Source organism: Kryptolebias marmoratus, linkage group LG4 (genome assembly GCF_001649575.2).
Source record: "Kryptolebias marmoratus isolate JLee-2015 linkage group LG4, ASM164957v2, whole genome shotgun sequence".
Classification (NCBI taxonomy): domain Eukaryota; kingdom Metazoa; phylum Chordata; class Actinopteri; order Cyprinodontiformes; family Rivulidae; genus Kryptolebias; species Kryptolebias marmoratus.
In genome coordinates this window covers 10076523-10090993 of record NC_051433.1, presented here as the reverse complement: position 1 = coordinate 10090993, position 14471 = coordinate 10076523, and the positions used below count along the sequence as shown (strand labels likewise).

General features: G+C 38.3%; 1 protein-coding gene across 1 annotated transcript in view; it reads right to left on the bottom strand.

The window, feature by feature from the left end:
- The window catches only part of syn2b (synapsin IIb), a 72320-nt gene that overhangs the window by 23247 nt on the left and 34602 nt on the right, over positions 1-14471 (bottom strand). Inside the window, exons 2-5 of the mRNA XM_017408725.3 lie at positions 6722-6779; positions 4313-4404; positions 636-792; positions 316-405 (exon numbers count right to left, since the gene is read on the bottom strand). Of these exons, the coding sequence (XP_017264214.1) occupies positions 316-405; positions 636-792; positions 4313-4404; positions 6722-6779 (397 nt within the window). The remainder of the gene's footprint in view (positions 1-315; positions 406-635; positions 793-4312; positions 4405-6721; positions 6780-14471) is intronic.

Below are 14471 nucleotides of genomic sequence, written 5' to 3'. Positions count from 1 at the left end.
GGAAGTAGTTAATTTAAGGACTACAGTGATTAAATGCTTGTTTTTAAGGTTTAATTTGGATTTGATTAAAGAAATGGTGTAAAAAATACTTCTTTTTGAGATAATAAAGTTTAACATGGCACACAGTAATCCTAATAAACTAAAGCTCTGAATCAGTTGTTTAAAACTGACAAAAGATACAATACACTTGTATAAATTTCGCATTATTTCCCTATGAGTGGTTACTTTTTGTCATTTACAAATGTTTTGGAGGTGTGAGTTTGCTGCAGGCTGACTGGCGGCACACAGTGTGGAGTGAAGATAGGCGAAGTTTACCATATCCCTGTAGTTGGGGTAGAACGTCTGATTGATGAGAGGGAACTTATCGGCACCCAGCCGCTTCTGATAATTGATCAGCTGAGAAAACTGCAAGACAGGAGAAGAACAGAGAAGCGGCCGAGTTGGAGCGACTCCGAACCAAACATGATTTATAACTCATCACAGAATGTTCATTGAGTATGAATTATTGCTGCAGCTGCAGATTCCAGTGGGAGTAAAAGCTCCAGATTAAATTTGCATCCCTCTGAAAACGCAAAGGTAAATAAATAAAACCTGGCTGCGTTCAGGTTTATATTTGCTCTGCAAACATGACTCACAGCCCAGGGCTTGTCACAGAGGTTGTAGATGGAGTCCAGAGAGTTGACTGACGGGATGCCGGCATACTGAAGACCGATGATCAGGTTCCTAAAATCCTCATTTTGGGCCATGCTGAAGGCGTGCTGGCGGACTAAGACAAAATCAGGCTTGAATGACCTGGAATATGAAATAAAGAAGATTAAATCAGTAGTAGTTTGTATTCATAAAGCAAAATTTACTTGCCCAAAGCAGTTTCTACATGTCTAACGTATGAAGACTGACTCAGCAGAAACTCTGCTCATGTTGTCCACACAAAATCCCCAAATCAGTTCTTGTTGAGGCGTAACAGTAATCTGCATAGCTGACACTGATTTTTGCTGTTTTGTTTATTAAGTGCATGTTTAATAGTGTCAACCTTCATAATACAGTAAAGGAAACACCGAGGGCTTTTTGAATCAGCCTCTGCTGATAATTACAGGCCAAACGATTTGTTATGACATCTATAATTCTGGCTTTGTAATTACACAGCATCCTATCAAAAGTTCATTCTGCATTTTGTCTCGAGCTGGAGAAAAATGTGAGCGAGTGGGAAGCTGCGCCGCCCTCCCACACAGCTTGGCCTGTTAGGTAACCCCCGTTCATCTCTGGAAGGTGAAACCACGCTGTCGGTGACATGTGTCACTGAGGCGGCAGACTGCAGCCAAATATTCACAGTTAGAAAAAAAAACCGAAACGAAACTGCACTGCAGAGAAGTGTTTAACGTCTAAGAGGGAGCAGGGGCATAAATCTGCATCATTAAAAGGTATAGATGCTAAATGGCAGATAGTTACAGCAGTTCTGCATGGTTTTACTTCTTCCACTCCACATAATAACTGTAAAAACCACAGCAACGGAGCGGGAAAAGCCATTTCTGAGGAGCGAGTTGAGGTCAAAACAATATTTGCTGCAGTTCACCGCAGTGAAACGTTGATGGTGATCGGCCATGACTTCTGTTGTTTTCCCTTTTGTCTCAGCGTGTGAGTGTGAGTGTGAGGGAGTGGAGAGGCAGGAAAGCAGACAGGGGTGAAAAATGACACTGACAGAGACAAATGTAGAGCTGTGTGCAGGAAAAGACACACTGTAAAACTGCTTTCTGTCTCTTTGTTAGTTCAACACACTTTTTAAAGCCGACTTGACAAACAACTGGTACAGATGAAATTATTGTTTGAGTTAAATTTGTCAAAGAAATTTCGTATCTAACTGAATTTGTAATATTTGTCAACTTTTAGCTATGAAGCTCAGTCAGACGGGTGGATGAATCACTGTTTTGAGCTTACAAACTCATCCTCTTTGCAGTTTTGTAGGATTTGAGACCCTTTTAATAAACACGATTTTTCATGGGTTGGATATGTTTTTAGTAAAAATAAAACTAATTTCTGGATCCATTAGAAGGTGATTTGAACAAAATATCTTTTGTACCATAACAAAACCTTCTATTGTATCAAGACAACATCATCTCAACAGGCCGCTCTGTTTCTGTTGAAATGGACATTTTTGCTCAAAGCAATGTTACTTTTAGTACAGCCAATAATGAAATTACATCCAAATGTCAGACACTTTTAATTAAGCTAAAATAGTTTTGCAGGTTCAAACAATCAAACCTGCCGAAATTGCTGGCGTTTTACAATTTCACCTGCGTACTGTAAGTATAATTTAAAGGGTTTTAGATTTTAATACCTAAGTTGTGAACCTTTAGTAAAGTGTAAATTCTTTAAATCATTAGATGTGTAGCTGAATATATAAAAGCTCTTGAAGTCAAGTCCCAAAATGGCTATCCAATTTAAAATACATCAAAGATTCATTGGACTAACAAATACTTCATTAAATAAATGTTATGTTTTTTTTAAATTATTTAAACAAATAAACCTACAGTAATGCATGATGCAGACTAAAGTAAATGGGTATTTATCTGCACATGATAAAGTTTCAAATGGATGAACTATTTACTCACTATTTCTTGGTGGCTCTTTCTAAGAATGTGCTAAAACTGAATTCTAAGGACTCAGATTTGTTTTTTTATTAGATGAAATGTAGAGTAAGTCTAAGATTATTCCTCGAGCAGAAAGAAAAGTCAAACTTTAAGGCAGTTATCCTTTCAGTGACTGTATTTGTGGAGTTTGACCCGGCTGAGCAGATGGAAGGTAACCACGCATGCATGCACAAAGAAATGAGCAAATGCTCCGAGACGACTGCTGAGACAAAATCAAACTGTGCAGACTGCATTCAGGTGACCCCTATGATGGCGGTTCTCTTTAAAATTCACTTATACTTGGACTATTTTTATAGTAAAAAAAAAAAAAAAAAGTGACAGAGTTGAGAACACGAAAAGACAGGAAAGTTGTGGACAGTGTAGTGACATGCTCGGAGGCACGACGGAGGTTACTAAGCAACATGCAGTCTCGGAGCAGTTAGCAAATCACCGCTGTGACTTAGAATCGATGAACACGGTGCAATTACTGAGACAAATGTAGATAGTTAGGAATGTCAAGGTCTGAAAATTCTGGGCTGAAGTCGGACGCACAGGACTGATGTTTATGTTGCAGACCTAATGATTGTCTCCACAGCAAACCCAAATCTGAGGGAGGACAAGACAACTGTCCAAGTCTGGAGATCTGAGAGGAGCTTCCACGGAACTTCTGAAACAATTAACTGCTCTGTTCGTGACTCTTTAAGGATGGATAATTGTTAATTACTCTTTGTGAATCGAAACTTGCATGACTCCGCATTATCTTTAGCAGTTAACTTGTTTGCATGAGCATGTGTGGACCCCGGCGCTGATGAAGTAAAATTACAGGCCCGAGACGCAGATTAGCAGACTAGAGCTGCTGCTTCATTTCCTGTTGTTTGTTGCTGAGCTGAGCCGTGGGAGTTGTAGTCTTGATTAAATGCTGCCAGTTTCTAGCCAGGATGCTGAGGTCTGAGTCAGTCTGAAATTCAGACTGAATCAGTGGTGGGTGTGGTGAGTGTCAGTATGTGCAGGAGTTATGTTTGTACTGAGCTGGGTTGGGGATAATATATCAAATTCAGTTATAACCTATATTGTACTTAAGATATATATTTACATATGCTTTGATTTGTTTTTTTTTGTTTTTTTTACATGTTTGGCGATCATATCATAAGGTTCTAGTAAGTTTTTTTTAATTTTAATAGCAGGAGTCTGAAAGTACAAATTACATTAATCTAACTTGAACAACAGGCTCAGTCAAATGATTTTAGGCCAAATGAATTTACACTAATTCACCTTTTTGTTTCCTGAAAAATACATTAAAATGAGCATTTGTTGATCCAGTGGTTGAGGAGTATTTCTTTAAGTTTAATTTTATCAGAGAAAGAAACAAAAAGGAAAAAAGACATTAAATTTGTAAAGTCTTAACATTTTTGAGTAGACCCAAACTTATATTTCAAGGTTCTGTTTGTTAGTTAAAGTCCTGTTTGCTTCACTTATTATGAATTAGTTTTTATAGTTTCTGATTTTGTACTGTTTTTCTTAAAAAAAAAAAGGAATTTTTTGGTAAAAGTCAAACCCAAAGGTGAGTATTTTAAAAGTTAGGTCTTTGGAATTCAGAGGCACTTAATCATTGACAGTGGGTAAAGCTTATTAGTGTGAGTGTATAGGTGTGTGTGTGTGTGTGTGTGTGTGTCAGGTAGGATGCTGACCTGACCACTTTGGTGCCACTTCGGATGACCTGCATGTCCACGTTACAGGTTCCATTTGAATGTGCAACCAGGTTGATGTCTGAGAACTCGGCCTGCATGGAGAGAGGAGCAGAGAACAGATTAACCTTTAAAAAGTATACAGATGATTTCTTTATCATTCCTACTAACGTTTTATGCTAAAATAAAAACGAGTGAATCGCTTTTTCCTTTTCAGCGCATGCACCTTTTCACCTCTTATTTATTTGCATACTGGATTTAGTTTCCTACACACATTCACTGTGCAGGCGCTTTAGTAAACGTTGTATGCTGCCGCTCTTTGGTGTGGTTGAAGGCCCACTGAGGATTTCTGTGTGACTCAAAGCGGCCGCCTTCTGTCTCATCTGGTTATATGTTTCATTTCTTTGGTGAGGCTTGAGGTTGAGATTCAGCTTCTATTAGGTGTGAAACTGTTTTATGTGAAACACACCCAAGACAAGTCTTCTGAAATGCAGTAACCGAGCATAGTAAATTGGTTTGCTGGTTAGTTAGCCAAACCAACATGAGACTGACAGGTCATACAGTCTCAGTGTAAAACTGCTTTTACAAAAAAACATAAAGTCTTTTATATTTGAAGTGGTTTTTGAAAGTGTCGCCACATTTTATACGTGATTACTCATTCACAGCACAGACGTTACGCAAACATGACAAATGAAAACGCTCACATACTTTTGTTTAACGGGCAAAGTCTGTTAGACAACAAGCGCTTCCACATGAGAATTAAAGGCCTAGCATTTTAGGTGTAGAATTTTAAACTAAGATCATCTTATGTTAAGAAATGACAGAGTTGCAGCCATTTTGGTCAAACCCTGACAGTAACAATAATAACATCATGTAATATTAGAATGTCTCATGTGATCTGTTAGGGCTCAGAGTATGTGTTGTAATTAACACTCAGTTACTACCACACCAAATTTTAGATTAATATCTGTAAAATACATTAAATTATAGCCATGTTTACGTAGGATAAGGTGGATTAGCTGGCTTTAATGAATTGGGTTAATCAGTTCTAGATGTATTTGTCTGTATCATGGTGAAAACTGTTTCTAACAATTCAAACTCATCCTCTACAGAAGCAGAGTCTGTGTAGATACACTATATTGCCAAAACTCGCCTCCCTTCACCCACATATGAACTTGAGTGACATCCCATTCTTAATCCATATGGTTTAACATGATGCTGGCCCACCCTTTGTAACTTTAACAGCTTCAACTCTTGTGGAAAGGCTTTTCACAGGTTTAGGAGCTTTTATGGGAATTTTTGACCTTTCTTCCAAAAGCTCAAGAGTCAGGTCAGACACTGATGTTGGACAGAAGGCCTGGCTCTCAGTCTCCGCTCTAATTCATCCCAAAGGTGTTCTGTCAGGTTGAGGTTGAAGTTCTTCCACACAAAACTCACTCATCCATGTCTTTATGGACCTTGTTTTGTACACTAGTGTTGGAACAGGAAGGGGGCATACCCAAACTGTTCCCACAAAGTTTGGAGCATGAAATTGTCCAAAACGTCTTTATATGCTGAAGCATTAAGAGTTCCTGTTGAGAGTTTACATGCAACTCCTGAAAAAAAAACCCACACCATAATTCTCCCTCCACCAGACTTTAAACTTGGCACAATGCAGTCAGACAAGAACCGTTCTCCTGGCAGGAGCTGAACCCAGACTCGTCCGTCAGAATGCCAGACAGACAAGCGTGATTCATCCCTCCAGAGGACACGTCTCCACTGCTCTAGAGTCCAGTGGTGGCGTGCTTTTCTCCACTGCATCTGATGCTTTGTACCTGGTGATGGAAGGCTTGGCTGCAGCTGATTGGTCATAGAAACCCATTCCATGAAGCTCTCTATGAACTGTTCCTGAGATAATCTGAAGGCCACATGAAGTCTGGAGGTCTGTAGCTGCTGACTCTGCATAACATCAGTGACATCTGTGCATCTGAGCCCACTCTGTGATTTTATGTGGTGAGTTGCTATTATTCTCAAACACTTCCTGTTTGTTAGAATACCACTAACAGCTGACTGTGGAATATTTAGTAGCAAGAAAATTAAAATCACTGGACTTATTGCACAGGTGCCATCCTATCATGTTCCCACACTGAGCTTCTGAGAGCGACCCATTCTTTCACAAATGTTTGTAGAATCAGTCTGCATGCCTAGGTGGTTTATTTTATGCACCTGTGGCCATGAAGGTGATCGGAACACCTGAATTCAATTATCTGGATGGGTGAGTGAATACTTTTAGAAATATAGTGTATATCAATATGAGTTTTATTGAACAGGACGTCAGTTTTCTTTTTATCCCTATCATCCCTTTTATGATCCCTTTTAACCTTTTTATGAATTATTTTAATGCACCATAGCTAAATAAAAAAAATGTGATACCTGCTCCACTTTGATGTCGTAATCCCCGAGGACCTTCTTTCCTCTGAACACTTTGGCCCTGAGAGAGAAAAGAAAAGAAGAGTTTTAGTTTTCCATTTTCACTCAACTTCACGGTTGACTATGCTGCCCTCTAGTGGACAACACAACATGCTGAGATCATTCCACAGAAAATAGATGCCTGCTTGGACACATTTAATGGTCTAACTTTCTCAGGACATTATGTTTTAATGGTTACTTTAAAAAGTTTTAAAGGAACAAATAATCTCTCTTGCTGTTTCATAACTGTAGTTTGTGTCAATACAATGAGTGCAACATCTAAAAGAGATTTTACCTCAAACATACAATTGTCGTCCCACAGTCTAATTGATCATTGTTCCTTATTAGAGTGCAGTTTGGTGTTCTCACTTCCTAATATCTTGGCTGCCACACACTTATATGAACTCAAGTAAACACACAGAGGCAGACAGATGGAGAGAAGACAGGAAGAGACGAACTAACAGAAGAAAAAAAAACAAAACCATAAAGGATGGCAGCCAAAAGAACACTCAGGATGTGTTATTATACACAGGACTGCAAGTGGATCACAGATGGTTTACAAACCAAACACTGAAACTAAATAAAGAAAAAGAAAGAAAAGAAAAGCAGGAAATATGTCATATTTATGTCAGAGTCGTTCTTTCTTTCCTGTCTTTATGATTCCTGTTGCTTGTGCACTAAGTTTACGTGCCTGGATCTTTTCCTGAGTCCTCAGAAAACAAAATGATGTTAAAAATGTTTTTCTTTCTGAAGATGATTATATAAGTCTGCATCTTTCTCTGCAGACCTTTAAGTTTTCAACCAGAATTGCATACCTTCCAAACAGAATGTACAAACTTTTCATTCTAAAATGTTCTTGCACTAGTTTTTTTCAATTTATTTTTTTCCTTGTCAATTAAAAATGTTTCCTGGACTCCTTCCATAAACCCACACAGGACCTTGTGTCACGCGGTAAGAAAGCATCTGGCTCATTTGTCTCCTTCATTAGAGTCAGACCATCTGTGAGTGAAACACTCAGGGGTTATTGTGCTTCAACTTCCACTAATCAATAACCACGCCAGCAAAACAGGTGACCTTAAAATTAAAACATATATCACTATAAGCCAGCTTTTAGGGGTGCTTGTTTTAGCTTGAGAGTGTTTTCGACATTTTGCTTACATGACATTCATCCTTTCATTCATAAAGCATCATCACAAGTGTTATTTCAACACACGACATACAAGTTTATTCAGAAGACTGATCAAAAATCAACTCCAGTCCTTCATTCATTATCTGTGGTTATTAAGAAAAAGCACAAAAGCGCTGTGTCAGCCCAAAACAATTATGCTCAATTAACATGTTTTACTGAAAAGCAGCTCATGCAGCCTTTTCATTTCAGATAACTCACACATACATGGAAATCTGAATCTCAGCAGAGCTGCAAACAAATGCCTGAGACACATTGTTAAATATGTTACAATATGCATATCGCAAACTAAAGGTGAATATCATTTAAAGTTACAATCAGGGACAACAGATAACAGGGAAGGGCAGGGGTTTTTGAATATTATATAGTGATTTTTCTTTTACAGAAAACCTACAGATCACATCCTCACCCCCGCAAAAAAGAAAAGAAAAACTATTCAGAGCGTTCCCATGGTAGTTTATTTTGAAAGGATTATTAAATGGAAACTACGGTCACGGGTAAACTAAGCTTAACTGACAGAATGCATGCATATCCTTCCCTGCTGAACCATCGGATCGATGACAATGAAAATGAAAAGATCCCCAGCTGGCAAGATTAGCAGCACTGTTGCTGGATCAATGCATCTCTACCCGTGTGCCTTCATGACAACGTGACCGCATATCAGTTCGGTAAAAGGTGAAAAAGATAGAAATGGAGCCAGTGCAGAAACAGTTGATTTGTAACGTGGGACTTCCTTTGGCGAAGCCTTGAATGTAACAGGTGTTCATTGTTACGTGACAGTAATTTGCAAACATCTGCAGAGCTGCAATGTTGCATTACTGGGATGTGCGGTGAGTAAGACACAGCTAAAATTGCTCCTCTGACACATTTTAGGTGTAATTGTGAATATGTTCCCAACCAGATGCACATTTTCACATCTGGCAGATTCAAAGTATGCTCGGGCATTCATTCAGACAAATCTGATTTCTCAAGGATCCACCATAACCCCAATTCACTCCTCTCGCCCACAAAACTCTAAAATAACTTTTTTTCTTTTGAATACTTTTCTTTCATGTTCTCCCCCTCACAGAGACACTATCTTTGCCTTGCTTTTGTTTGGTAAGTAGTAGTAAAGTGACTTTTTTTAAGCCGTTCAACTGAAACTTGCTACCTGCTGGGGCTGTAAATGAGATCTGCAAGACTATAAAGCCATCCCAGATTTGTGAAACACACAACCAAAGAGTGTGTCACGTCTGTTCACCAAGCTGTGTAGCACTCAAGTTATGCAACAATTGTGCTCGGGTTTGGAGTGGCTTAATGGCAAATTGAAAATCCAGCCTGAGAAAGAAAAGGTGTCATACCTGAACGCACACGGCAGCTGTGTGAAACCCGCACACCAAAACATCAAAAATCGATGACACACACTTCACGCCAAAACCCTTACATGATGCATATGTTTGCACTGAACACACAGGTGGAGTCAAAGCTCTGCCAACACGTGCGCTAATTCACGTTTCGACCCCCTCAGACTCAGTTATCACCTCACAAAACCTAAAAAAGCTATTTTTCATTTCTTTCTTTAGAACAGAGTAAAGAGCCTGACATGTTCCTCATAGGCAAGTAGCACGACTTTGCTTTAATCCCATAAAGACGTAAGGTTGAGATACTCTATGAAGTTGTAAACAGCAATTCATCTCTGACAGGTGATCCCTGCAGTTTCATGTAATTAATTTGTGGCACGCACACACACACACACACAAGTGTCTTGAAGTACAATCAGAGCTGAATGCAGTCAAGCAGAGATTAATGAGCATAATGCTCCATATAGACAGATGCTGACATGCTGGATGGCTCTAATACAGAACAGAAGTTCAGACTCTGCTGTATTAAGACACACCGCAGCAGAAGCAACTTCTGTGTAATTCTTAAAAACGACATTACAGCCACAGCTGGTAAAGCAGTACATCTTCAGCTCTTTCCATCTAAATTTATTAATACCTATCAGCACCACATTTTAAAATATTCCACACAAAACAAACCCAACATGCTGATTTCAGAACTTTTTTTTGCTTGGACATTTTGGTTGTGATTTATTCAAATCCAAATGAAGCTAATTATACTCTGACTTATTCGATCATCAGGTTTTATTGTTTGTAAAAGTTTTAGAGCGGCTGAAACGAAACCGAAGAATGAAATTCAGTGGAGAGTAAACAGGTAGCCTCAGAGACAAATAAATTGGATTTAAATCAGTAATTTATGAGGTTAGAAGCTCAGTCGGACACATCTTAGAATAAAAAATTAGGTATTTATAATCCCTGTAGACTGTTTTGAAAGACAAATTAAATCAATATTGTGTTTGGAGAGGAGGGGAAAAAAGTTAACACAAGGAGAAAGGCTGGGTATTTGTCAGAACTGTATAACTCGTTTGAATATTTATTTGTATTATGCAATAATGAGTTTATTAGTCTCTTTGGATCATCTGTGTTAACCAAGTTGAAAATGGATGTGAAGGTTCTTACACCTTGACGGACGATGTGATGATATTAGAAGGTTGGAAAGGAAAAGTTCCTGCAGAAGTGGAGCAGGAAATTTATTTGTTTACTTCTTAAAAACAAATTTAAGTTTGAAAAGGACTTATTATATGAGAACCAGGAGCACCCTGGGGTTATTTGTAAGTTTGTGAAGCTTACGGAAAGCACAAAGGATTGAAGAAATAAATCGAGTATGGATATGTTGTGTTAAAAAATGCATAAAAAAACAGAGAAAATGCAAAACAGAAACAAATGTTTCAGTTTATTCTTTTATTTAAGTCTAAAAACACAAAAAGTGCTTGCAAATTCAGAGCTTTGGGTTTGCAGTGTTTAAATTAGTTTCATATTAATGCCTAATTAGATTAGATTATGATAAATAAACCCAAAACTGAAAAAAGAAAGAAAACTAAAGACAAGTAAGCATCTGATGAAAGGAGCTGAGATTAGTTTGCTTATTGTAGATTTTCAATCATGGAAAGATTAATGCAGCATAATAATAATTATAATAAAAACGTGCAATCTGATACTTATTTTCAATGTTTTAGTTTCATCATACAAGATTTACAAGATGAAACACAAGACAGAAGATAAAAAGTGCTCCAAACAATCGAAGTTATGCTGTTAACACAACAGTTGCACCCTTGTAGTGAGGATGAGTCACAAAGATTAACGAGTCAAAGCAAAGCCTGTGTTTGAGGATTATTATGACTCCGGTCAGATCCGTGTTGAGTTGGGTTCAGAGTTCTCCAAACAAAATCTTCTTCAGCTCATGTTCAAACTTGGGTGAAATAGAATAAACTTCCAGGACAGTAAAATTAATTCCTTTATAACTTGAAGCTGAAATTTGTCTTCTTTTGAAGAATCTGGAGACATCATAACACTTCTACAGTTGGATTATTAGCTGCATAAATCCTTGTAAAAGTACATCCAGCCATTAGGAGGCCACTAACCGCAGCCACGGCTCTGTGAGGAACCGAATAACACCGCTCGGCTCGGCAGGCTCAATTTTTTTCCAACGTCATTTGATGGGATCTCAATTTCATTATTGATCCGAAGAGTCAATGGGTCTGAGACAGCCTGTAGACATTAAGCCTTTCAAATCAATTCAGCGAGAGAAGGAGAGAGAGCGAGGGAAGAAGACGACAGAGAGAACACAAAGGAGAGAAATGACTGACATCTTTATTGCTGGAGCAGAGACAACAAGTGAACCAAAACGAAACAGGATAACATGAAATAATTGCGGAGTGCAATCATGATGCAGTGAGACCGTAACGCTCAATCAATTGAGTATTGATTTATTTGTTTCCAGAGTTCCACGTGTTCCCAGGCCATGGGGAGGAAAATCCTCCAGAAACACACACATTTGACTGCTTAAAGGTCATCAAAAAGTCACAATTATTTCAAGAAGTATGCTTTGTTTAACAGTCAGAATCCTGCGTCACATAATGAATTTTCCCTGACAGGAATAGATCCTAAAAAAGGTATCTAATAACTGTTCCTGCTTCCCATTAGGACCTGATGCACATCACAGGACGTTTCCCGATCCTCTCTCACACACTTCCTCACTATTTCTCACTTATTTCCCGTCCTCAGCATCCCCCCATCTCACTCCTCTTTTCTCTGCGGTTTGCCCTCCTCATGAATAGTTATTTCCACTCATCTTTTTTCTCTCCCCCCTGCGCTCTCTGCTGTTATTGCGATCAAGTAAAGCTGCAGAAAATAGATGGGCAGATGGTTGGGTCTTAAATGGTTGAGTGAGACCGAGGAAAACGTGTTTCTGCCGAGTTCATAATTAAATATTCTACTTATAGAAAATCGCGGCTAAGGTTAAAGTCAGAACAGCAACATGGACTGCTCGCAATAAGACTGGTCGCAATGATTACATTTTCAGAAGCTTAACAGTTCAATTACATTCGAACCTGCGGAAGGATTCCTTTATCTTTAGTAGATAATTACTGGAGCTGAACAGTTTGGGGCTGTAAAAGGACAGAAATTATTCTCGTAATTATTATTGGACCGTTGCTCCCCTGTTGTAACTGAACCACTTTGATCCGCCCTGTCCGCGCTCGTCTTTCATCCCGACTGCTGTGGAGGCATGCGATCACCAGGCAGCCACACGTTTTCAGCATTTATATGCAAACAGGAAGCTTTTATACTCACAAAGAAGACAACATGGTGAAAAAGAGGTGGGGAAACTGTCTGAAATGTAAAAAGCTGGAGAATAAAAGCACAGAATACAACCACTTGAACAGTATTTTTTCAGCCCGAGCTGTCTTACAACAGGTAAGATATTCACTGTTCATAACCTTTCCGCAGAACCAAACTTTATAAGGTCTAAACTATCACTTTAAGTTACGCAAAGATTTTTTTTCTCTCAAACAGGATTGGTCAGCACTTTGCACAAGAGTGCTACCAAAATATAAATGTACCATCTGTGTATAAAAAGAAGAGTAAAGTAGACAAAAACAGGATTTGGGTGTTAAAAGACCAACATATGTTCTTTCTTTGTGGAAACTTTCAGCGTTTTTTTTTTTTCTGGTTTTCAAAGCTTCCTGATAACTGACCTGAGGAAAGATGTTCTACTGATTTAAAAAACAAATTATTCAATTTATCTGGTTTTCAGATTACAGCTCAGTAAAATACAAATAAGTGTTTGATTCTAACAGATGTGGAGGTTAGACTGGAGGACAAAAACATCTGAGATAAATTATGGAAATCTGAGAAATTCTGAACTACACAGAAATAATAATGCCAGACTTGAGACAGATTTGTAAAAAAAAAAAGAATATTATTGAAATGAAGTAGCAGATAAACTTATATCATTTGAATGAATAATTATACAAAATAGGTATTTTTGTTTCCATACATATTTGTCTAATTATCTAATAATATGTTTCTTCAGATTTGCCTTTTTACAAAAAACTATCTTGACAGTTTTGTTCAGTATAATAAGCCACACAGGCTGCATGCACAAATAAAACTATGAATAAATTTGTACGGCTCAGTCTTGTGCCTTGGTTTTCAGGCTAAGGATCAGCGCTCAAATATTTGTCCTCCTGTCCGGCGAGGACTTCAACGAGTTTAAATTAGTCTGATGAACCAGATACTTTGCAGACCACAGTGCCTGAAGCCGCGCTGCATACAGAGCTGCAAATCAGAGCTGCAAATCAGAGGCATCCGCTCATATATTCCTGCCTGAGGTGAAGATGTCACCTGAATTATTCAGCTGCATCACAGGAGGCTGTTACACCTCCTCCTGCTATTATCCACCCTGGCCGGGCTCTGCGGGGATCCAGTTATCCCGGAGACAAACCTCCCCGACGCCTGCTGTTAATGGGACAAGTTGCAGTCTCCAGTAAAAACTGAAACTATTAAACAATACTGCTGACCATACGTCACCTGGTGGCTTCATTACAAACAAAAGCTTTACTTAGCACTAAAAAGTCATGAGTTTTGGTCTGTATACGGCCTCATATAAATGACTTATTAGATTTGTTTTTTAGTTTATTGAACCTAACGTTGGACTTGCTGTGATTTTTCTAACTGTCCTCACATTAACTTGTTAGTAAGAGATGTGCTCTGGTGTTCTCTACTTGTACATGTTCGTATAAAATTAATGAAACATTCTTTTTTTTTAAAGTTTGCTTGCTTCTCTTGCCGTTTTCCTTGACACTGCATGACAGGTTTAAGTCTGGGGCTTAGAAAAACGTGTCTTCCAGTAACAACAGAGCTGGTGTTTATTTTGTGTTTTAACTGGACGGTCATTTAAAAGTACTTTCAGAAAATTTGCTGCTTCTTGTGCAAACATGGCCATTCATTAAAGAGCCATTCATGACAAGTAAGATATTAATCTTATTAATCTTTCTACAGAACCCCAATTTCGGAATATCTGAACTATCCCTTTAATATAAATATGGCTTTTGGTAATTGATATTACAATTATCTGATCATTGTGTGACATGTTCAATGTAAGGAAATCAATAAATCTTACTATAAATGAACATTTTATTTGAGTATT